The 26,230-nt window shown below is 29.7% G+C and overlaps 1 protein-coding gene across 1 annotated transcript; it reads left to right on the plus strand.

The window, feature by feature from the left end:
* The first annotated feature begins 850 nt into the window (after positions 1-850).
* LOC112684762 (alkaline phosphatase-like) lies at positions 851-26,230 on the plus strand. The gene is made up of 8 exons (XM_025556426.1): positions 851-1,254; positions 3,542-3,744; positions 5,687-5,891; positions 22,137-22,300; positions 23,819-24,035; positions 25,041-25,174; positions 25,544-25,973; positions 26,027-26,230. Exons 1-8 carry the CDS (start codon positions 876-878, stop codon positions 26,209-26,211), a joined length of 1,917 nt encoding a protein of 638 aa, XP_025412211.1. The 5' UTR covers positions 851-875; the 3' UTR covers positions 26,212-26,230.

Here is a 26,230-nt window from a genome sequence, read left to right on the forward strand (position 1 = left end):
CCCAACCGGTGTGCCGCGAGCGCCCTTTAAATATGCCGCGATAAATCTATAAACTGTTGTATAAGTATGTATTTACCAGCTTATTACTGATATTCGAGATGAAAACCCATCGAACTAATCGTAGACACATATAATATTATTCATTGTAAGTATGCCCGTCGCAGTCGTCTCGATCGATCGATTGTATTAATATATTTCTCAATAAATAACCCTCTAATAGAGAGGACTGTAAACACATAATACATGGATTAGTGTGCCGCGAAAACTTTGTTGGAGATGAAGTGTGCCGCATTGTTAAAAAGGTTGAAAACCACTGGTTTAGTATAACACTGGACCGGACTACCAGACTTTATAAATAAATATATATACCTACCTAAAGTTGTAGGTTTTTTTTCGTTTTATTTGTTTACATAACAATATCTGTACCTAATTAGATTTTGAGTACCACGATCGGGACCGTACTGGACCGGACCACGCGGAGCACTACCGCACGCGGTTAGTGCACCGGTAAGTGCAGTTCTGGAGCGCGCGCGCGCCGGGCAGACGGACACACGCGTCGGAGGAGATCGGACCAACGGGCAACGGACGCGCGTTGTCGTCCGCGAAGGGGTCTGGCGACGGACATCTGCGACACGATCCGCGCGTGCGCGCGCGTTTAACGGAAAACAATTGTTTCGTCGGGTTTTTTTTTGGATTTTCTCCCGATTCTTCCGAGAGCGAACGCTATGCCGTTTCTTCCAGCGGACCCGTTTCGCATGGTTAGTGGCGGCGGCCGCGGTGGTGGCGGTGGTTGTCGCGGTGTCGTGGTGGGAGCCATGCATGCGCGCGCGCGCTCGATCGCGTCCGTCGTGGTCGCGTAACGCGGAGCCCGCGCGATGCATGCACGACGAGTCGCACCGCCGCCGTCGCACGAGCGGGTTCTCGACCGGAAAACCGTTTCCACGCGATTACAACCCACCGTCCGCCGCCGTGCTCGAGGGTTTACGGACGTGCTCGCGATACCGCCCGTCCTCCCGACAACTACTCGCGGCGCCCCCGGATACGTAACGTCCCTCGGACCCGGCACGCGCGCACGTCAGCGCAGTGCCGTCCCTTCCCTCCCCGTCACCGCCCGACCGTTCGCGTCGCTTGCGTCGCGTTCCCGAGACATTTGCAGTGCCGCCGCCGCCGCCATGTCGTGGTGCGTTTACGCGCTTCTGGTCGCCTGCACGTGCGAGCTCATCAGCCGGACGACGGCCAAGACTTTTGTCGAAGGTATGGACCGCCAACACCCCGTAGACATATTTTATTAATTTTTTTTTCTCCCTTATTCGCGTTCGACTCGCACCGGACGAGGAAAAACGTTATTTAACGCGCGCGGCATTACGTCGTCGCAATACCTAAACAAATCCGTTTCGCGATTCGGTTGAGTGCGAGCCTATATGTGTTAAACGGTTTTGACACGTTTTCAATCGAATGTTCCGACAACTATAAACCGACAATGACTTTTTATGTTTTAATTACGATTTCGTTCAAATTCTGATACGTTGAACACTTACGTGTAAATGTTTTCTGTAAAACGGTATTTTCCGATAACCACATAGATTTTTTGTTCCTCTTATAAAATGTGTCCTGTCACAATATCTACTTTTGTTTAACAAATTATCACTAATTTATTTCTTTTACGCGAACAATTATTTGGTTAAATTTTAATGTACCGTATAATTCATTTTTCAATAATAGCATTCACATTTATTCAACCTCATTTATCAATGACTTGGTATCGTTTTTTTTGTTTAATACAACAAAATAATTAAGTTTTGATAATATAGTGTTACTCGCAATTTAATTTAATCTCTACTCACTGCTGCTCCGAGATAACGTGAATTTAATCGTAATGCTTCTTGCTACATGTATTATTCACGAGTAAAATGCATACAAATTATTTTACAGTTTACGTACGCAACTTTAAATTTGAATAATTTCAAACGAACTGTTCCAAGTATTGACCGAGTTAAATTAAAAAAAATCCAAAAAAATTTAACCGAATAATTATTTTCACGAAACAATAGTGTTACCATTTTAAACACAAAAGTTGCTATTACTACAGGATATTCCTCAAGAGGTTCAAAAAAACTAAATATTGAAAAATATAATCTTGTAATACACATACATTTTCAATGAATCAATAAATTGTAAAAATGCACAGTTTAAACATAATAAAAGGGTGATAAAATAAATCTTCATGTCTTTAAAAGATTTTTATATTTGATTTTTTATTGTGTGTGTTCGTCTAAAATAAGAAGTTCAAAAATATTTATGATATATATAATGTTATATGTATAACAGTTTATAATAATAATAAGATAACTCTTAGGCCTCCACACGAGTTTAAACTTGAAGAGGCCTAGTAATATTTTTGATATATAAATAAATATATGTAAAATATTTCAACATTTATATGTAATTAGTGTTATTATACATATTTTATAAGGCGCGCATACTTTACACATACAAGTACCTATATATTAATTTATTAAATTAATAGTGGATTACACGACTTTATAATAATAGATTAATAATATAATCGATTTAATACATCATAATTATAGATATTTATTTTTGTTTCTACCGATGATGTACTTGACGTCGGAAGTATGACGGATTTACGACGTCCCCATCGTTAGATTTACATTTTTAACACGTTCTATAGTATACCTCAGGACATTAATTTGTTATTCAAACCGTAAACAATAATACATATATTATTTTTATAAAATAGTTATACGTTATTTCTTTAACAGCTGGATCAGAAAAAATTATTTTTTAGTTCACAGCAAGTACAAGATTAATATCGCATCGAAAACAAATTACTTAACATTTATGAACATTTACTCGTATAACTATAATATAGTACCTTAATATATCTTAGTTCAAATTTTTATTTGATCTTTGATTAACAATTTCCTGTAGCTGTAGATAATAATTTTATAAAATATTTCTTTCGAAGCACGATTTGCACACCCAAACCTATACTCTTGTGTATAGGTACGACATATTATTTGACGAAACGAGTCATCATGTTTTCTTGACCCTTCGCCTAAGAGAGTTGCTAAAGAATAAAATACGGAAATAAAAAATGGCCCGTGAGCCTTATCAGCATAAAATATAATGTTAAGACCAGATTTTCCATACTCTCAGGGTTATGGAACCGAATGGGTACGAATGATCGTAATTGAACTGCGATTAAAAATGTATTTTAACTCGATATAGGTATGCTTAAATTATTTAATAACATGAATCCGTCTGGATAAACATTTGCTGTTCACGCAATGGAACGCATTTTTAGCTCACTTCAATTTTAATTTTTAATAATTCTTCGTCGTGTTTGTTGTCATAAAAGCTATAAATTAACTTAAACTAGTGTTGTTACCATTTTTCAAATATAATAATATTATAAATGTACCAACAAATTAAGAAATTTCATTTCAATGCTATATTAAACCGCATCATTATTATTATTTACATTTAAACTAATGATTAAAATGACGTTCCTATTAAGATGAGATGTTTTGGATGTCGGTGGGCAAGTCAGAGTTAAACGAGGCTCTGAACGTGCAGATCAACAACAGAGTTGCAAAAAACGTGATCTTATTTATCGGTGATGGTATGGGTCCGAATACGGTGACGGCTACTAGAATTTACAAACACGGAGAAAGCGGACGGTTGAATTTTGAAAAATTCCCGCACATGGGTCTACTCAAAGTAAGTACCAAACCTGTACATGTAATTAATGAATGATTATAGTTACGATGTTTCTCTGCGTAGAAAGCACGTACACCGGAGAGATCGTTAAGAATTATCAGTGGTAGAAAATTTTTTTTTTGTTTTTAAAATCAATGTAAAATAGTCAGAGATTTATTAAAAAAACTAATATTTATGGAACTACATCGTTATAGTATTGCTAATTACTCAATAGAAAACGTGTACACATAACTCTTGGAATGTTTCAATTTGTTATCTAATTTTGTAATGTAATATTTTTTAGATATGTAATTTACCATATTATAATATAATTCAGTATCACTATAGTTAGTTAAATCCTCTGTCCAACATTACAATTCAAATCGTGTCTGTGTGAATGGCGGAAAATTTATTAAAATGATATTACGCATACGGACTTTCAGGTATCTTGGAAGTTTAAATATTTTGTCATAATCAATACCGTCACTAATGTCGAAATGACTCGAACAAAATTATTGATTCCGAAATGAAGTGTAATATATAATTACAATTACAATAATTACAAAACACTCCTACGTTTAAATAATTTATTTAAATTTAGAAAAATGAAATAAGATACATACTCAAATAAAAATTCATATAATTGTAAACTAAAATATAAAAACTTCCAATTCTAATAAAAATTTCAAAATATGCCTACATGACTACAAAGTTTCTTAAAAATATAAATAATTAATGAACCCGAGGAATGTAAATTTGTAAATAATTACTTGACAATACATGTTAATTCTTAAAAAATATGTGTGATGTTAAACATATCTGTATATTAAAATTTTATTGTGCGTATAACTTAAAAAAAATTGTCCTATAATCACTAAGTGATAATAAGTTTAAGTGACATAGTCAAAAAAAAATTCTTAAATTAATAATTTAAATAATGTTTATCTTTGGTAATATAATCTTCAGAAAAAAATAAAAATATTAATACTAATCTACCACATAGTTTTTATTCGATAAAAATAATATAGAAATGTAAGCCCGATCAATTTTATTGGTCAAATTTATCAATTTTTATAGGTAGATGTTTTTCTTACCGAGGAAATTTATGTTTACATACAATAAAAATATACACAACAAGCTAACCCGTGCCCACTTCGCTGGGCGTCTAACATTTTTACTTGTGATGAAATTATTTTGTATGGTTCTTAGTACTGAGTACTTAGGATTTATTTTATATGATATAACTGATCCGTTAACGCTTTGCTATATTTTTATAGGTATATTTGACGTGGTGAACTTTGTATCACTTACAATATATACACCTAACTGTTACTCGTGCACATCCTTATACGTAAAAACCGTTGTACGGATTAGATTGAACTGTTTTAATTTTAGATATATTTTTAAATAAGGTAATAATAACCTAACACTGGGATTAATAATCTTATTTATCAAATTTCGACTTATAGGTATTATTGAAGTTTTAGTAGGGTTCCCTAATTTTTTCTAGTAATAAATATATCATATGTTACTCAGGGATAAGGAACAACCTAATGGTGAAAGAATTTTTTGAATTCGGTCCATTAGTTTTTGAGATTTTTGCAAACAAACAAACAAACGCTATCTCTAAGTAAGATAAGATAAGATTATACGCAAACGTGTAATCTATCCTGTAAATAATTTTTTTTAAAAAACGTTATCATTGTAGAACTTTAATGAAAGAATTATTGATATTCTAGGAGGTTTTCCTGACGGTTATATATATCACTAAAAATATCAAAATTTACCAAATTTACAGAACTCATGGTAAATATAAGTGAAATTTCTGGGTAAATTACCAAAAACAAAAAATGTGTATACATTTTACTTCTCTAAAATAATTGTAACTAATAATTATAAATTATATCTGCATACCAACTTTTATTCAGTTATGCAAGAATAATCAATCCGTTAATTTCTGCAGACATATTCAGTCAACAAACAAGTACCGGACGCAGCAAGTTCAGCAACCGCAATGTTCACAGGTGTAAAAGTTAATCAAAAAACAATAGGTCTGGATGCAAATCATAATCACAACGAAACCACTCACTGCAGAAGCGATAATCCCCGGAGGAGAATAGGACTTGAGTCGTTGGCTACATGGGCACAAGCAGCTGGAAAGAATACCGGTAAATTATAACAAGTATTAAGGTGTATTATATTAATACGCTTATAAAAAAAAAAATAGTATATACCCTTGATTATATATATTAGATAAACTTATATAATATAAAAATAATAAATAATAATATTTATGTGATATATAATTACATAAACGTCGTGTACGTCAGGTGTGCAACTGTTGAATAAATACTGTTGTTAGCATTTAACAATTTAAATTGCAGACGAAATTAAACGTTAAATAAAAACCAGAAAATAAACTCGACGTTTATTTTTGAAATCCATACTATGTTTGCCCTGTTTGTATTGCTCAAATATACATACAAATATGTTCACCAGATTCATTGTACGAATAAAAAATAAAAACAATGTTATGATTTATTAGAAAATCGCGTGTGTACGTTGCACGCTCTACCGGTTTTTCATAATTTTTTAATAGTTGTTTTGTAAGCGATTTTAACCAATAACGAGGTACTTCGCTACTCGGATGGTCATAATACAATAGAAGACCCCGAAGGCATCAAAACTGTAGTATGCTCCTAATCTGAACCAAAAAAACAACCTTTGAGAAATCGAATATTATTTTTATGATCGAAAATAATTTTATTTTTAAAAGATACTAAAATATAGTGTAGACCAAAATTGAAAATAAAAATCCACACCTAAATGAATCGATCTAATTACGTGAGGTTTAATCAATCGATGACTTTACCGATCATAAAAAAAAAAATATATATATATATATATGTCTGTGCGTGTGTTATCCCAAGAATTTATTGATTGTATTTGTGTATAGAAAGTCTTAAAAAAAAAGATAATAGTTGAAAAATTGGCAAGGAGCCGAGATGGTGTCCAGATGTTATACAAAGAGGGTAGGGGATTACTAGCGTGCTCTAAAAATGTAATGACTCTGTAGCATTGTATTGATCCAAGTGTGTACACTCTCCTACAGTATTCTAGCTGTTCCCCTTGAATTTTGAAACTTGTGCCATTTTTTGTAATTTGCCTCCGTGAATAATCTCGGTGTTAACAGCAGTTGATCAGAGTAGATTTAAACCAGAGTAGGATCACATACTCTATAACGAGAAACTGCATGGAAATCACTGGTTTTGCTTGGGGCGTAAGCAAAGCTATAATAAATAGATAAATAAATAATCTGCTCGTGTCCCGAAACATATATATCAATTGCAAATTTTCAATTATCATTTCACTAAATACTTTATGTATATATATTCACGCCCGGAGCACAGAAATATGATCGAGATTTAGACACAACTCATGCCACCATAATCACCAATGCCATTCTTATTATTGAAATTAACAAACGCAGATAGGTAAATACAAGAACTGCGGAATTACGGAGATTTAAAATTAAGTTACACAATCAGCATAAAAGGTAATATACCAAACTATACATACTCAAAGGTTCTTCTAAGCTTGTGTCAGATGGGTAACAACATTTAGGCACCTACAAAATTATATCCCAAAGGTTTTGAAACTTAAAATGTTTACCAATGAGTTACTAACATCGTTTTATGTTTAAATTCGCGTCTGTATAGGTTTCCACATTTAATGCGAATTATACTAAATTTTACACAATATTCTATACAACAATCAAATTCCAAATAATTTTTGTAAAAAAAAAAAAAAATTAACATAATTATAATACAATTTATTAGATTCACTGCAGTTTTGCTTAGTATGTTAATATTATATGATTCCGTATTATCAAGGATAAAACAATTATATATGTATGGCCGGACGGTCAGTATCTATTTATTGTTAAATTTAAATAATTACGAGAACCGGTTTGTACAAGTACAATGTATATGTTTTGTTTATAATAAACTATAAGTGCCAAATAATATTTACGTACCTATTTAATTTAGTCGTTTATTAGGGTGGATGTCCTGAGGGTTGCATTTCCCTAAACTCATAAGATCTAAATTAAAGGATACCATATATTACATCAAATATTCTTTTTAATAACTCGTTACAAAAAAAAAAAAAATCAGTTACATGAAATATATGATCAGTGTATGTACTTAATGGTCATAAATACGCACCTTATTAAATTTATCATTTTTGTTATTATTTAAAATTATTATTTCTATTAAAATACTTGTCTCATGGAAATAAATCAGGGTAGCTTCGCCTAATTAATATTTTACTAAATAATGGTTCGTTTTTATTTCATAACTTTTTACTAATTTGTCGTTTATTATGATTGAAAAATCTGAGATATCTACATTTTTAATTCGGTTATTTTATGATAAAATTCTGACACATTCAGTGAATATATCGTAGATCTTAATACGCTTAACAGAGGTTTTTTTTTATCATAGGTACATCTATTGATGTCAAATCGCCTCATGAGTCGTGACGATATCAGTCAATCAAAACCCAACGGATAGAATGTAATGCAATTATGAAAAATAATTTCGATTAATAGAAATGTTACATTTAATTACATCTATATAAAATATTCAATTTAGCATAAATAATTTTATCCTCAAAAATGAATTTTTAATATGTTAATGTTATCCTATTATCGCATTATAACGCATGACTTTAATAAGTCGTAGTTTTCTTAGTAATAATTGCTTATGGTTATTTGTTGCTTTAGAGCGAATTTTTTATGTAAATACATAATGTCATCGAGTTCCGATTTCTCAATCTTGATAAAAAAAAAAACTCAACATGATGTAAAACACTCCGAATAAAGTAAGATGTATTTTTGTCTACATATTTTGAAATAAATGCATATTTTTAAATATATCAGTACTTAATATATTCGTAAATATTTCATATATTTACATACCACAGTTGATCATTATTGTGTGGGAAATTTGAGAATTAATTAATAAATAAAATAGGTACCTAATGAACTGCTAACTGTTTAGCTAAACCCTTTGGCCGAATAGAATAGATTATGAAATAAAAATAAAATAAAAACCAGCAGCAAATAATATCATATGAAGTTTAAGAAAAATCTGGAGCACTAACAAAAATGTAATAAATTATGTAAATGAAAAAAACATTGAATTATAAAACATCAAAATTATTAAAAATATTCTTCTCGAAAAAAAAAAATAATACAGCATAAGATATAGATCTAAAATACTTGTATAAATATAAATTACAACAAATAAATAGTTCCAATAACACTTTAACACGCGTAAGCTTATAGTGTTTTTATTTATTTATACCGTGTAGGTATAAATAATCAGATATAGTGCCTATTATAAATAATCGTTCATTAAATTGGGATTATATAAAAAATTAATAATTTTCTAATTCAATAAAAAAAATTATTGTTGTTCAATGAAATATTTATTGTAACGTATAATTCTGATAACACATAATTTATTTCTTCAGTTAAAAGTTAATGATTATGATTATAAGACCGCCTTAGAAGACCACGATTAGGATCTTAATTTCAACCGAATAATGTGACCGAATAAATTACGTATATAAGTTAAGAATATGTTGTCATTTAATTATAACCTACCTGGACATGATATTAAACAAAACTACCTAAGCAAACACATTAAAAACTGATGAATGGTGGTAATGTTTTTTTTAGTAATGTTTTTTAGTAGTAGCTACCAATATGTGCATCTTATTCTAAATGATATTGTTAGACTTTTAATTTTTTCAACTATACCTACAAACATTCTTTTTCAATATTTTGATTTTCATTATGTAGGATATTAGATAACTATTAGATACCTGTTAAGTATGTAATTCTTAAACTATTTACCACTTTGAAGCTGTATTCAAATAATAATATTAATAATAAAAAACTCCTGACAAAACATTGTCGATATTACTAGATAATTTCTTTCAAAATTGATACTCATGAAGATAAACATAAACCTCTTTATTTGAAACTAAGTTTTTTCAGTCTATGCCCTGTGTCGTTAGCTCTACGTCATTCTTAACCTGCACTTGCTCCTTAATCGTAGGTGTCCTAAAAATGTTTTTTGATTACCTGAGTATTGTTTTGTACACCATGCCTGTACATTCACCCACTTTCTGCACATCGTAGCCCATTATAGATTCATCTCTTTCTTATTTCGTCCACGACAAAGAAGATTATGTGTTTACAATTTTATACGTTAACGCCCACTGCAAGGATAAACAAACGTTTTGTGAAGTAATAAATTCAAAAATGTAAATGCGCTTATAAGCATATTTATTTACCTAATATATACAACGGAACCTTTAAGTATAAGATTTATTCTAATCACTTAATAGTTTATTTTATTTCACTTACTAGATCACACAATATCCTAATTTTATATAACCTCAGTTATTGCGGTTAATATAACAACAATAATTTTTAATTAAACTGGCCATCACATATTTGAGTGCAGTGCATGCTGCAATAACAGAATAGCAGCTACCCGAAGTTCAATGCAATAATAATTTATTTATTACAATACGTTTTATTTATATCTATATTGATGATATATTATAATGTAAATGTTTATAATTTTTTTTTTGCATATTTTTGTTGTTTTTTCTTTTTTGCACATATATGACGTATAATTAATTCCACCTATAACTTCTCATCCGATCAGAGAGTTTCAGATTAATTTGGCAAATACTACGTCTTAGTATCAGAGCACTTCTTCTGGTCAAAATCGTATACACAGGTACAAAATAAAAACGCACACATCATGATAATACCAATACATTTCTCGTTTCACTCAGAATTGAAATTACTAATTTAAATACGAAATATGTATAGATAATATAATTTTTAATTATGCAAATTAGATATCCTGTAGTTATATTTATCAAAATAATCTAGCTTGTGCCTATTATTAGCACAATAGTGTCAATAATTACTCGACCCCTGTAATCCATCCGATGAAATCTGCAATTTTCTTATTTTATAATGTTAGTAAAATATCATTGAATTTTTACAAAACAATATTGGGGTCCTTTTTATAATTCTAGTTTCAGATAAGTACATAGCTTAAAATTGGGAGCGGTAGGGTCTCATAGAATATGAGGTTTCATAGATTCATTTCCGGAAAAATTATGGGTATGCAAATTCTTAAAACTACATAGCAGATTAAAACAAATTAATTGCAAAATGTCTGTGAAGGTTTGGAGTCGCTGGCTTGATTTAGGGGGGGCCAATTTCACGTACATCGAGCATCCTTTTTGAAGTTCACTGTCAGTGCCGCAACTAGAATTTTTGAGCCCTAGGACAAAAGATTATTTAGGGGCCACTATCTAGCATCACTGCACCAGGGTTAAAATAGTGAACACATTTATTGGAGTCAGATAAAATTCAACAAACATAATCTTTATTAAAAAGTATTTCATACATGTAAAACATACTTTTTAGTAAAGAACAACACTTTTTAATATCCATCATATTAATTTATTATAAATAAAAACACATGAACAAATAAGTTCATTATAATAGAATAAAGTTATACAATTTATAAAAATAATATGATGTTAATATTTTAAACAAATTTCATCTTTCTTGCTTTCAAATTAGAGAAATCTTTAATTAATTTGTCTGTTTTTAATTCTGAAGTCCGCTTTTGTTCTATATTGAGTATAGCAATGTTTGAAAGTCGATTTTGGCTACAAGAATTTCTTAAATAATTTTTTATAATTTTTAATTTCGAGAATGACCTTTCAGCCATTGCTACTGTAACTGGCAGTGTTAAAAATATTGTACAAGCTACTAAGATTTCCAAGTAACTTGTTGCTATATCATTGGTAAGTACAAAATTGGCCATTTCATTTATAGTTTTTAAATTTTTATTTTTTATTAATTCTTTTAATGATAAAATCTGACCAGTAAAATTAGAACTAATGTCATCTTTATACATTTGAATAAAATCATATGACTCCTTTACAATATTATCTTCTCTTAAACATAAGAGATTATTTGGATTAAGAAAATCAAATGTAGTACATACATTGTCCATTGCTTTAAAACGAATATTAAGTTGCATTAAAACAGTATCTATAATAGGATAAAATACTTTAATTTTAAAGTTTTCTGTTGTTATAGTTAACCGCCTATCTCCATCGACTTCATCAAAATGTTTTTTTTGCATATATCTGACGAGGTTCAGTATATGTAACAGGTAAGCTCCATCTCAAACACAATGACTTGGCATTATTTACTATATCTTCATAATTATTTCTCAATTCATTTATTAAATAATAAACATCTTTTAATTTGTCTCGTGCATTTTGTAGATTCGTATCTCGTTGTAACATTTTTGAAACACCATGAAGTGGTCGTAATATGTTTTCCCAAACACTCAACAAATTGAAAAGATTCCATTTTTTTTTGTAAAGATTGAGCTTCACTTCGTTCGTCAGACTTCTTACTGATTAAACTTATGTTAATCAATGACTTAAGTACATCAATATATCGTTGTTTAAGAGCTGAGACTGATTCGTATCTGGCTTCCCACCGAGTTGGACATATTTTTTTCAATACTTTCTTTCTAATTTTGCAAGCAAAGTCTTCACTGAAAGCTAACGTGGCCCACCGAGGAGCGCTAGAACTAAAAAAGTTAAAAATAGCTTGAACAGTGGCAAAGAAATGATTTGCTACTTGAGTGCTTTTGGCTGCATCAGAAATCACCAAATTCAAATTATGTGCGCAGCAATGAACAAATGGTGCATTTGGTGCCACTGACATGATACGTTTTTGGACTCCACTATTACTGCCACTCATAACAGATGCACCATCGTATCCTTGTCCACGACAGTTTTTCACGTTTAGATCATAAGATTCCAAAATACTAAACAACCGATTTTCATAGTCAGCAGCACCATGTTTTTTTAATTCAAAAAAACCTAAAAAAGATTCTTTTATTTCAATAGATTTTTTATGGTAATCAATCACTACATAACGTAATACAACACTTAATTGATCTTTTTTTTAATGTCTAAAGTAGAATCCATTATAATAGAAAACAATTTTGAATCTTTTATTTCTTTACATAATAAACGGCATAGTTCAACAGCTAATAAATCTATAATTTCGTTTTGAATTTTCCAACTTAAATATTTTGTTTTTTAGACTCTTATTATTTAACAATTCATATAAAATTGGATCAAATTCAGACATCAGTTTGACAGTTCTTATAAAATTACCTTCACTATTGGATTTATTTTTTCCACTACCTTCGTTTCCCCTGAGTGCTGTATTACCTTCAGTCAAGTACAAAATTATTTTGATTATTCGGGTTAGTACATTTTTCCAAAAATCTGCTTCTTTGGAAATTTGTTCTTCCGTATGTCTATTTATAGTTTTATTCTCTGACCAATGAAGTCGAACACTACTGGCATAAATATGTGTTTGGGATTTTTCATGATCATTAATTTTGTCATTCATGTGATGCCAGTCATTTATCCCTACAATCCAATTGTTTTTGAATCCTTTTTGGTTTCTGTTTGCAAACAACCAACACGTCTCACAATACACACGGTTTAATAAAATAGAATAACAAAGCCATAATCGAGGAATTTGTAAACCTGATTTTGTTGTCATATTGTAATAACTGGCTGAAAATTTTCTTAAAACTCCACTACCATCTGGTGAGTAAGGAAAGTTAATAATAGGTCTGCATGGACCATAACTCATTATACTGTATTTCATATCACTGCTTATAATATCTTCAAAATGTCCACGGTCAGTAGGATATTCAGTTGAAAAATCTAATCCTAAAAAATTATTAGTTTATTTATCATATTCTGAGGATAGTGGATTTGTATCTAAATGCATATTTTTATAAGTGTAGGGGAGGCCCGGAACAATTGTAACATTTTTCATAAAATTGCTTATATCTGCAAGAATTTTAAGTATTTTTTATTTATTTTACTTTTAATATTTAAAACAAGTTGTTACCTTTATAAATATGTAAGTATTAAACCCAACATTTTTAAAGTTTTTACATAAATGAAGAATAAAAAAAAAAAAGTTGTTACAATTGTACTCCGAAGAGGGACAATTGTAACAGAGCTAGGGACAAATGTAACATATTTATATTTTTACTTTTTTATTATTATAAAACTATTATAATTACCTTTAAATAATATGAAATATATCTTTGGTAACATTATGGTTTAGTAACATAATTGTTGACTTTTTTTATAGCTCTTATAGCATAACTAGGTATATATAACAAACATGAAAATGACTTTTTTTTTAATTTAAAATTTAAATAAAAACATAACATAATATCATTAAATAAAATGAAATATAACATTATAACTTAGTTTACATAATGGTTTAAAACATAATTGTTGACTTTTTTATAGCTTTTATAACATAACTAGGTAGGTAGGCACAGACCTATACCTAAACCTAATATAAAATGTTACAATTGTACCCAGATAAACTGTTACATTTGTACTCAATCAATATTTGTCTAAATACTTAATTCTTAAAAAAATTACTGATAATTAAATACAATATAATTATTGAATATATTAAATAAAATTATAAATAAATAATATATAAATATTTTGAGAATATTAAAAATAGTATTAACTATCTCATGGTGACCATCAATAATTATGTATTTCTTACTAACCTATGATATAAATTTCTATATTAATTATAGTTTATTAAATACAGCCATACAATTATCTTGGGTTGACGTTGACTCAAGTTGGTAAGAACTATCTTCGAATTCTACAGATTTCGAGTTTGAAATAACAGTTTCAGAAACTGGAGATTGAATAAATGACAAAATACTTCTATTCCCTTTAATAGATTTTTCTTTCTGTTTCAACATTTTTCTTGCTCCACCGGACAATCTAATTTTTTTCAACGGTTGTTGAGAAGATTCCATTATTATTATTATTAATGTACAAGTGTACAACATACAATAATAGTGAAGAACAGAAGTCAAACTAGTCACTAAGTAAATAACTAATAACTAATAAGTTATATAGGTAATCGCACAGTCGCACCTCGCAATGCTCGCTGTACGCAAATGCCAAAGAAAGAACGCGATGATTTTGTTTAATACTATTCCGAGTGTTCCTACAATGCTAGCCACACTTGCAGTCGTCATATTATTCATTTATAGTATTTATACACGGTATGTCGTATGAATAGTTCTTATATAGTTATATAGGATTATCAGCGCGTGGCGTACTGGCGTGTCACAGTCAAAACAAACAAATCGCTAGATAGTCCGTCGTGGTGACGTAAATAGCGGGATTCCCGTTAAAATTCCAACAAACGATAATAATAAATCAATGCCGGACTATAATAATTTTCAGTCATCAATATTTTGATAATTACTGTAATAGTGTAATAGAACAAACATTTTTAAAATTAATTTTATCTTACACAGTATACATAGTTGTCACAAATTCTCACAATTCAGTAGGTATTGCTGGGTATATAAAAATTAAAAATTGTGAAAATTATAAATAGGGGCCACAAAATAGGAATGGAGGCCGTTCCCCGGGGCATTGCCCCGGCTGCCCGGGTGGATGTTGCGGCACTGTTCACTGTGTGATTGCCTCCACACAAGGTACATTTAGCTGGTCAGCTTCTGTCTGATGAACTCGGAAGTGTGGTGATCGTCACTACCCTTGACACAGCGTGAATGGCGACCGCAAAACCGTTGAGTATGGCCGTAGTCATGGAAATTGTGGCATTAAGATGGGTCCCGATTGACTTTGTACGGATTTTCGATTATAACTAGAGTATTGAGTAGAGAAGAAATATTAAAAATATCATAATTATCTTCAGCAATCGTTGAATCCAAACAAAAGAATAGTAGAGCAACGTTTAATTTTAATACGTTTGTAACTCTTGTAACTGTATGACCGAGAGCGGCCAAAGATTCAAAAATATTGGAGATAGGCGTCGTATAGTGTAGGTTCCTGATTACAACCCGAAACAGGCATTGTTTCGGGTTGTAAGGCATAGGTGTGATGGAAAAAAGGAATGATACTAAAAAAAGTAATGACTAAGTTGAAACTCTTTTGTTCTTTGGAACAAACACTTAAGTATGACCGGGTAGCTTTAAAAGATAGTTGACTGATATCGATCGTGTTTGATAACGAATTTTCGAATAAAGCAATTACATTTACATTTATAACTTGAATTATATGAAGAGTAGCAATAGCAGGGCTTACGTGTGACTGGTTTGAGATAGTATTTTGTATAGCATCTGTTGAGCTATTGTCGGTCGACGAGGGTAACACATCGTCATTAGAATCGTCTTAAAATGATAGAGCCACTAACCGGTTTGGTGACGTGAATAAATTTGGCTTATTGTCGTTGTGTGTTGGAGAATTTATGGTCGAGGATGACTATATATTACGCTTGACATTTGGAACGGAAGCGGTCGCTGATTTTTCGTCCATATTTTGGAAGAGAATCACTTCGCTATTGGAATAGCAAAGAGAAGAGATTTTTTTTGGCAATATGTGTTGGTATATAATTACCATATCTGTTTTAATACTCAGGTTTTTTTTTTCCATAACACATTGTGCGCGTAATGATGCTGTCTTTTGCAGTACATATTTTAACCAATAAACTGGGCGACATAATTGTCGCCTAGAAGATGATACCTTTAATTATTGAGTGACAAATTTTGGAAAAAATTAAGATATTTTTAACTATCTTATAATTTTATTTAGTAGAGATTTATTATACTTGATTTTGTTATTTGTAGATCATTTCGTTTGGTGATTTGAAGTTGAGACATTAATATCATATTGATTATCAGAATATCTACAATGGAAAACCGATAAAAACCATGCGATATTGTATTATATTGCATTATATATAATAATACATTAATTACTCGGCTTCGCACGGAACATTCTTGGCCGTGACATGGGTTTTAATGGATTGTTACTTAACACTGTTAAAAGCCAAGTTTGGTGTAACTATTGGTGGTTATAAAACAAATAAAACGAAAGTTCAAATGAATCAGTACAATAATTTTGGTGATACGTTGAATTACCATATTTTCTGGTTCCAATATTTTTTAAAATACTTTCTTATTGCATGTATTGAATATTGGAAACACCACCATGTTAAATTTCGAGTTTATATAGTTTTGAGATGTAGCGATGGTCAACGAGGAGCAATACTTGAAGTTGTCCGTTGAGAAAATAGTGAGTGATCAACTCTTTTTGGGTGTTACCGTTGAACCTATACCTATTTAAATATAAATCACCCAAAATAACGGTTGAAATTTTAATTTGCTATGTATTATAATAAGTAAATATTAAATATAGCCATGTCTTTCACGCCTTCCTGTACTGTTTACTATATTAAAGCTTATACTAATATCCTTACAACAATGTTCAATTTATTTCGGATTATTATTTTTTTATTTGTTAATTTTATTGAAAAAATTCTGACAATTTGAAGTTTCAAATAGATGCTATTTCTTAAAGTGTACTTGGATTATATGATACAATATTTTTTTATTTTTCTTTTTGTGGTGCTTACACAAATAAATCAGAAGGTTTTCTGATGCGTGAGCAGGCCACACACAGTTATCCATGTGAGAACCATGAATTTTCAAAATTCAGTATTGTACTTGTAATTTGTTAAAGATCATTGCAAAAGCGAGTCGCACTGGAAACTGCAAAAGTTTGAATTCCAATAGCTTATCTGTTGGAATCATTGGGATGCGTGGAAATAGTACATGTTCACCTATAAATTTTCCATTATGACTTCGATTATGTCGTTATACAGTTAAATAATTTACATAATTCTTAATCGGCAATTATTAAAATAAACATATTAAACAAATCAAATATTTCCTAGGTAATCAAAAATTGAAAAATGTATGCGTCCAGTCCAAAACTTTTTCGACTCTTAAATATGCGATTTTCAAAAAAATCCTCTCTTATTACACAGTGAAAGACTTTTCCAAATTTCAGGTGCGTACGTTGAATAGTTTTTGAGATTCAGCGATCAGTGAGTGATTGGTATTTGGATTTTATATGTATAGATTACGAGTTTGAATGGAATTATTTGAGTTTCTAAGGTTTGAAAAACTTTTTAACAAAGACATTTTTTTTTCTTATAGATTTTTCATAGTTTGTTGATATTGATTTGATTATATGCGATGATTTTTTTTTTTTTGTCGCCCAGCGAATATTCCTTAAAATAACCATGGGTCCTTTGAACTTTTCACTCATAACGGAGTGTAAATCGGCATACGTGCATACTTCATGGACGAGTGCATTGGACTGAATCATATAGTAAATTTCATAAATTATAATTTTAAAAAATGACGGATAATTGTGTTCGTGATGAATAAATATGGTGTGTCATCTAAGCAATTTTAGAAATTAAAAGTATTTTTGAAAGAGTATAGAATATTATTTAGCGATGCCTATATAAGCAGTTACAATTCTGAAAAATTATTCCTGTCTTGAGTTTTATGATTTTTCGCAAACGCAATTAGTTCATCACAAATATACAACATAGTAAATTATAAAGCAAATTATGAGTAACCAATGTAACCTAATAAAATAAGAATGTTTTGACCAATTATTTTCAAACTCAAAGTAAAAAAAAAAATGCATACAAATGTTTTATTAACCTTTTAAAGTTATTAAAATTATTTAAAAAAAATATAAAGATCTCTTTTTTTTGAGTTAACCTCAAATTGATTGACCTATTTTTTTTTTTTTTTAAATATAAATACTCACCCTAATTTAGCTGAATAAGGTATTCAGCCTACGAAAAAAATATCATAACATGCGTCGAAAATAAACAATCACGAGAGTAAATAGAATCTATCAGTTTTAATTTTAACAATTGAGAAAGTATTATATTGTTGAAAGTTCATGAAAGGTAGGTGTATCTTTTATAATAATATTTTCTTATATGGACGAGTCCAAAATCTCTAATAATATAAATATTCATCCACAAGACCCAATTTTTATAAGCTTTCAATGGAAAGAATCTAAAGGAACTCTCGCGATACTACAAACTAAACAAGACCCAAACCGAAAATAGAAGTTTGTGACCTCAACAGCTGCAAAACTATTTTTCTCAAATGACGCCGACAACAACTAATTTATTGCAAACTATTTTAAATCGAATCATATATTTACCGTCAAATACAAGTACTAATCATATTAGAGTTAGGTTAGGATTATTATCACCACTAGATCATATTTTTAATACCAATATATATGTAGGTAAACTAAAATAGTTTGGGTGCTTGTAAATTGCGCCTGGGATTTTTCGGGGTCTAAAATGGGTATAATAAATTCCGCGCATAGTATCTACTATCTAAGTGACTTCGTATTTATAATTTTATGGATAAAATATTAAAGTTACAATCTGAAATTTTTATAATAATTAATAGTATAAATAAACCTTATAGGTTTATACATTTCATTTGTTTCTACATTTCAAAACACCAAATCAAAAAAAAAAAAAAATTCAAAAAATGGAAAAAATAATTCAACAATAAAATGAAAATACTATTACGAGGGCTGAATATATGAATATGATGACTAATTACTATGCAGATAACTTATAACTGTATTTTTTATTATTAACACTTTTAATCTAACAAAAAAATATTTAAAATCTATAATTAATACCATAATATTTAAAAATAAAATTAATTTTCCTATTTTTATGAATTAATTTATTCATTTCAAGTACCTAAACCAAAAAAAAAATATTTTTGGAGAACAGTGATAGTCGCCTCCTCGTAGTGTCCTCTGGGTAATGCTATATGACTATCATAAAAATAATATTTCTATTGGGCACAATTTACTATACGAAATTTTGTACCTGTAAAATAACGGGCGCAATTTACTACACAAAAATGTATAGCTGAAAAATACCGGGCGCAATTTACGTTCTCCCAATATTATAATATGTGTAGTAAATGAAATAATTTTTTTAACATTTAAAATATAATTAAGTTAAAAAAAAAATCTTAATATTGATCGGTAGGGCTATTATTGTTGAATAATTTTCATTACGAATTTTTTTTCTCTTCTTTATTTCATCAACAACCGCTAGCCTTAATATAACAAAATAATATTTACTTTTGATTAGTTTTTATTATTATTTTATTATGCTGTTATTTCTTTACCCGACTCGATATGTTAATAGGATATATATTATATATACATACCTATACCTATTGGATTTATTAGCGTTATCGTGGAATTTAAACACTTTAATCGCTACATGACGTAATTCCTACAGAGTAATTTTTTTATTTTATTTATTTGAAGTATGGGATGGTGCCCAATGGTTCATTTACAATAAGGCAAGATATAATATATAATTACATGTAATATAGACAAAAATATAATTCATAATCATACTAAATTTAATATAAAAAATAAGACGGTTCAACATTGGCAATCCGCATCATTATAGTAAGAGGTTCATTTGCAGCGTAACTCGCGTTACTTATTGGTGTTACGGACATACATAAATGTAGGTCCTTACGACTTTTACTACACAGGAGGGATTACATAAATCGTAATAGTAGAGATCGGGAAATGTAATATAATATTCACAACAATAGAAAGGAACTATTAATTTAATTAAAGGGTAACACAAGCACATATTATATATGAATCGTATGGCTACATTCCAAAGTGTGATATTAAAAATAACTATTATAGAAAGACATCAGTATTATATATTACGGAGATGTAGGTCCTTACTAATTATATTGTAGAGAAGACAATTAGTATATAATAAATTAAAACCAACTATTATAGAAAGGCACCAGTATGGTATATGCAAAATGCGGGATTCACGAGGACAACTGATTACATATAGGTAATCTAGGGTTGGGCGCCCGAAACACAAGTAACATCAATCTAAATGCCAAAGTGAATCGCATAGGACGAGTGGTTTAGCATTCACTAGGTCCGGGTCAACTTTGAGAAACGGGGTATATAAGGGAATCCCGAATAGACCAATATCAGATGTGTTTAAGACGTGTTTTAGCGAGCACCTTCACACCAGTATATTTGTTAATTTAATTAAATAACGTATACTTGGAAATATTTCAATAAACAGTTTAATTTAGTTTGAGTATTTTTATTGGAATTATCCTATCAAATCTTCATCTTAGCGGTTGAACTGCCCGCACGCAACATTGGAATATAGAACGGGTAATTATTACGAGAGAAGAAGGATGGAATTTTTAAATTGATGTGACTAAGAAGATTCGGAGAATCTATTTTACCTGAAAGTAGTTTATTAAGAAAATCTATATTTGCTTGTACTCTTCTGTCTACAAGTGTGGAAATATGTAAATTAGCAAGGAGAGGAGAATAGTCGTGTAACTGGTGATCGATTTTTAATAAGTGACTAGCAAAAGACAAAAATCTTCGCTAAGGACGCATATATCCCATAATACAGAATTATATTCCAAGACGGAGCGCACTAAGGTATAGTACAAAGCCTTAATAGGTGCAACTAACTTGTACTGAGCACAAATACGTTTAACAAAATCTAAAATTTTCAATGTCTTACAAGATAAAAATTCGATATATGAATAAAATGTTAATTTTGTATCAAAAATTACACCTAAATCTCTTATTGTTTGCTTTGCACGTTCAAGTTTAGATCCAACAATTTTATAATCAAAGACAATCGGACAGTGAAATCTATAAAATGTTTTATAATGACACTTTTGAATATTTAGTGACATTCCCGTGATAGAAGCCCATAGAACAATTTCATTAAGATCATCATTCAAATGTTTACAATCAATTATAGAGTTAACTTTTACAAAAAATTTCAAGTTATCACCGAATAATAGAAATTTACTTGTTTTTATTACATTTTTTTACGTAGTAAATAAATAATGCAAATAGCATGGGTGATAGGTGCCCGCCTTGAAGAACGCCAAAAGGAACATCAGCAACATTAGATCGTACTCCGTGAACTTTTCAGTGAATTTTGATTGATTAGTATACAATTGATGGGCATGAATTGTTTTGGTAAAATGTTAATGTACTATAGACATAAACAGTTAAACGTGAATAAAAAAAATGAAAATACGAAAATAGTTTTCGTATTATTTGAACTGTATTGAATGGAAGTAACTAAGGTGTAATCGTTTTACATTATTTACGGTTTAAATTAAACGCAAAGAAAAATTAAAAACCTCTAACTTTTTGTTTTCGATGTATTTAACAATTTTTCCACTTGTCTACTGCTAGGTTGCAATTTCTATAGTAAATATTTCGACTTATTTGCTCTTTTGCAGGGTTCGTAACCAACACCAGAATAACTGACGCCACGCCTGCAGCCCTGTATGCCCGAACATCAAACCGGAAATGGGAATGCAACGCCGCCATGCCAGAAAATGTTAAAGACTGCAAGGATATCGCCAGACAGCTGATTGAGGAAGAGCCTGGTCGAAATTTTAAGGTGCATTTCAGTCTAATATAATGTACGCATGTTAACATTTATTTTTGCGAGACGTAAAAAATATATATATTTTTTCGAAGACATCCCATACATCGTACGTCAACGCGTTCTAAGCATGGGCAAGTCCTGAAAGGATTTGTTGCAAGTATAAAACCCTCCACCAGCCGACATCCAATTGTAAATTATGTCTTACGAACAGTTTTTTGTGTAGGTGTACGACTATACCATTGTTCTCCCGAAATACTAATAAACATGAAATTTTAAAAATAAATAATTGGTTGATTATAAGGCAAAACTAGAGTTCCTTCCAAAAGAAATCCCGAATAAATATGTTCGGTATAAAGAGACGAAATCGTTAATAATATTATCACGTGTAATAAACATACCAACTAGTGCTGAGAGTAAATTTGAGAATAAAATATTTGATTTTCCACGTAGGTAATCTGAACTTTTTAACTGCTTTCGCTTTATCTCTCTCTATGTATATATATATATATAAGTGCAGGGCAAGAGGGCATAGGCCGGGGGTGCAATTCTAAGCGGGTTGCAAATGTCAACACTACTTATGTAATATTTTTCACGAAATACGAAAAATATGTAGTTAAAACAATTTCATTTGATAATGTCATTGATAAATTTGTATCTATAAAAGCAAGAAAATTACCATTGTAATATTGTACTAAATAAGTTTAAAATTATCTAACACAATTGTAAAAAAGAAAAACATTTAAGAAAATTGCATGTTTTTATAATATATTGATTGTTTATATTTTAAATTAATACAACTACCTATTAAAGTTTATTGGTAATTATTATCTTGTATAATTTGTTTTTATACATGCTTTACATATCTCAAATGATTTTTTGTAAAAAAAAAATATAAATTTCCTATTGGGAGGGTGGGGCGCAAGTTCTAAACAGGTAAAATATGTATAACTGGATTAAAATGTAACGTAGGTATCTTTGAAATGTTGTAGATTTTTAAAAATTGTATAAAACAATCAAATTAGGTATCTGAATTTTAGTTCATATTCTTAAAACAAATAATTTTTAGCCGTTGCACTACAAAAAAAAAAAAAAAATTATATTTGCATTGCCTATTGACAGAACCCATAAATGTGATTTAATTTTTCAATGTTTGAATATGTTATGAACATTTATTTTTCTAAATCCTGTAAAAACTTCATACAAAAATCTTATTTTACAATTATGAAATTATAAATATTTAAGTATAAAAAAAAAAAAACCACTTTTCAGAATCAAAATTTATTCAAAAACATCGATTCACTATAATTATACTCGTATGTCGACTGTCGTCAGTTTATATGTTGCAACAGACAATAGCAGCACAGACTATACTGTATTAGGACTCAATGTACTCGTAGGTCTACGGAAATACAAAATAACAATACGGCATAATACGAATAAATAATTCAAGAAAATGTTTAAATATTATAAATAAAATACAAAATATTCACCGGTTTCACGCTATATCATGTAAAGTTGTCTTTTTAACAGGTGATTATGGGCGGTGGCAAGAAGTCTTTCAACGCAAATAATTCGTCGGTTACCTCTAAACACTTTCTGGACAAACACTTGTGTGTGAGAACCGACGGTAAGGATCTAATAAAAGAATGGATCGAAGACAAAACGTCAAAGAATTTGTCATATCAATACTTGACCAACGAAAAAGATATGAAATCATTGGACACGGAAAACACAGAATATATTTTAGGTGAGTGGCTACCGATAATTGTCCTCTATGTTTTGTTTATTTTGCATGAGTGCATAAATCAATTACTAAAACAAACATTAATTATTGTACTTACTTACGTTTGAATACAAATACCAAATTAAACAAGCACAAGGTAATAAGAATTATAGACGCAACTGATGCCTGAAATTACACTTTTCTCGTTTGTATACTGTAGACTTTTTACCACGAATACGAATATGTCAGAACTGAAGTTAATCTAATAAACTGATAATATTTTTCTACGATTTTTTTTTTTTATATTATTATAGAAAATGTATACTTGAGTGCATTATTACTAAAAGTAAGAATATTTTAAAATTATTTATTTGGAAAGTTCAAGATAAGATTTTTAGTTCTTGCAATATTTAAACACAAAGGTTGTATGTATATAGGAGGGTAATTTTTGTTCATCAAGTGGCTGTGAGTAATGTTGTTGTGACCTAATCGAGTTTAGTAAGGCTATTCGAATTTTTTGAGTAATTCTACTGGAAATAGATTTACATTTAATTTATTTTCGTGTAATCTTTTTAAATAAAGATATCCAACATTCTTGCCTTTTCCGGTAGCATATGACAATAAAAGCTATTCATTTCATTGATCCAAACTGTTTTAACTGAAGGATTTCGTAGATCTATGATTTTTTTTTTAATGTTCAATAATAAATGTATATATAATATGTAATATTATAGTATATAGTATAATATGTAATAATAAATTTTAAATGTTCAACTAAAGAAATTTAATATTAGCAATATCACATAGTTTGGTTATTAAAACCCATCGTGTATAATTAAAGATGATCTGTTTTATTGAAATAATAAATAGTTGAATAAGCAATATTAATTTTTGCCAATATTTTAATGCACTATAAAACAAAATTGATAAAATTGAATAGAATAAGTTATAACCAATATTGGTTGAAAAAAATTTAAATAACGTATTGCCACAGAAATAAGCTTTTATAACAGATGTGATCATATGTAGGAATTTTTTCAAATGGAAAAATGCCAATGGAATATCATAGAACTTCACACATGTTAGATACACCGTCATTAGAATTTATGACTGAAACAGCATTAAAAGTGTTGTCAAAAAATGAAAAAGGATTTTTCTTAATGGTATGTATTGCGGCTAAAATAAAAAGAATATTTATCAAATTAACCGATTATAAAATATCAGAAGTTTCACTTAAAACACATGAAATATTTTACCTATATATTACATTAAAAATTATATTTTTAGTTCCTGCTATATTTACATTTATCTTTTAAATATATAAATTCTAATGTTTTGAAAGTTTAAAATTTGAATCACGTGAAATATTGATAAAAATGGTTGTTGGAAACCATTTTTATCAATATTATATTTTTTCCTACAGGATCTATAAAATAAAATTCCATACTCTTAATACAAATGAACCCAAATAGAGTTCATTATTTAAATTCATATTTACAATTTACTCAATGTAATTCTATGATAAATTGTAGGTAGAAGGAGGTTTAATTGATTTAGCACATCATGAAAGCAAGGCCAGATTAGCTTTAGATGAAACTGTGGAATTTGATAAGGCATTGAATACTTCAATACAGTTACTGAAACAATGGAACATGTTGGATGATACATTACTGATTGTGACCAGTGACCATGCTAACTCTTTATCTATCAATGGATATCCAAAGCGAGGCAACAATATTCTTGATGTGGCCGGCAAATCACAAGTAGACGATGTTAAATACACAACATTAACATATTCAATTGGATTTGCTCCAGATCCTATTTACAGACAGTTTGGTACTTATGTCATCAGACAAGATCCAACAATTTTAAAAACAACAAGTCATGAATATACACAACAAGTTGGCATTCAGGAAGGAACTGGTGTACATAGTGGAAGTGACGTGGCAGTATATGCTAAAGGTAAATGTTTTAATAGAAAATGATAAAATTACTTATTAAAAATCCATTTTTAGGACCAATGGGACACTTGTTTCATTCCATTCATGAACAAAACTATATTGCACACGTAATAGCATATGCAACAAAAATTGGTCCTTATCAAAACGGATTGAACAACAATTCAACTGGAATTATGACTTCAAACATTTACCTAATATGCATATTAATTTCATTTTTTTTTATTTTTAATTTAAAATAATTATAATGTTAAGTATTTA

The sequence above is a fragment of the Sipha flava genome, unplaced genomic scaffold (assembly GCF_003268045.1).
Source record: "Sipha flava isolate LNK unplaced genomic scaffold, YSA_version1 257_pilon_pilon, whole genome shotgun sequence".
NCBI lineage: Eukaryota > Metazoa > Arthropoda > Insecta > Hemiptera > Aphididae > Sipha > Sipha flava.

Bases quoted from the DNA above. Each gene is read 5' to 3' on its own strand.
- LOC112684762 (XM_025556426.1), top strand. From the start codon at position 876: ATGCATGCACGACGAGTCGCACCGCCGCCGTCGCACGAGCGGGTTCTC. The intron at 1,255-3,541 runs GTATGGACCGCC...GTTCCTATTAAG, and splicing joins GGCCAAGACTTTTGTCGAAG to ATGAGATGTTTTGGATGTCG. The intron at 25,974-26,026 runs GTAAATGTTTTA...ATCCATTTTTAG, and splicing joins CGTGGCAGTATATGCTAAAG to GACCAATGGGACACTTGTTT.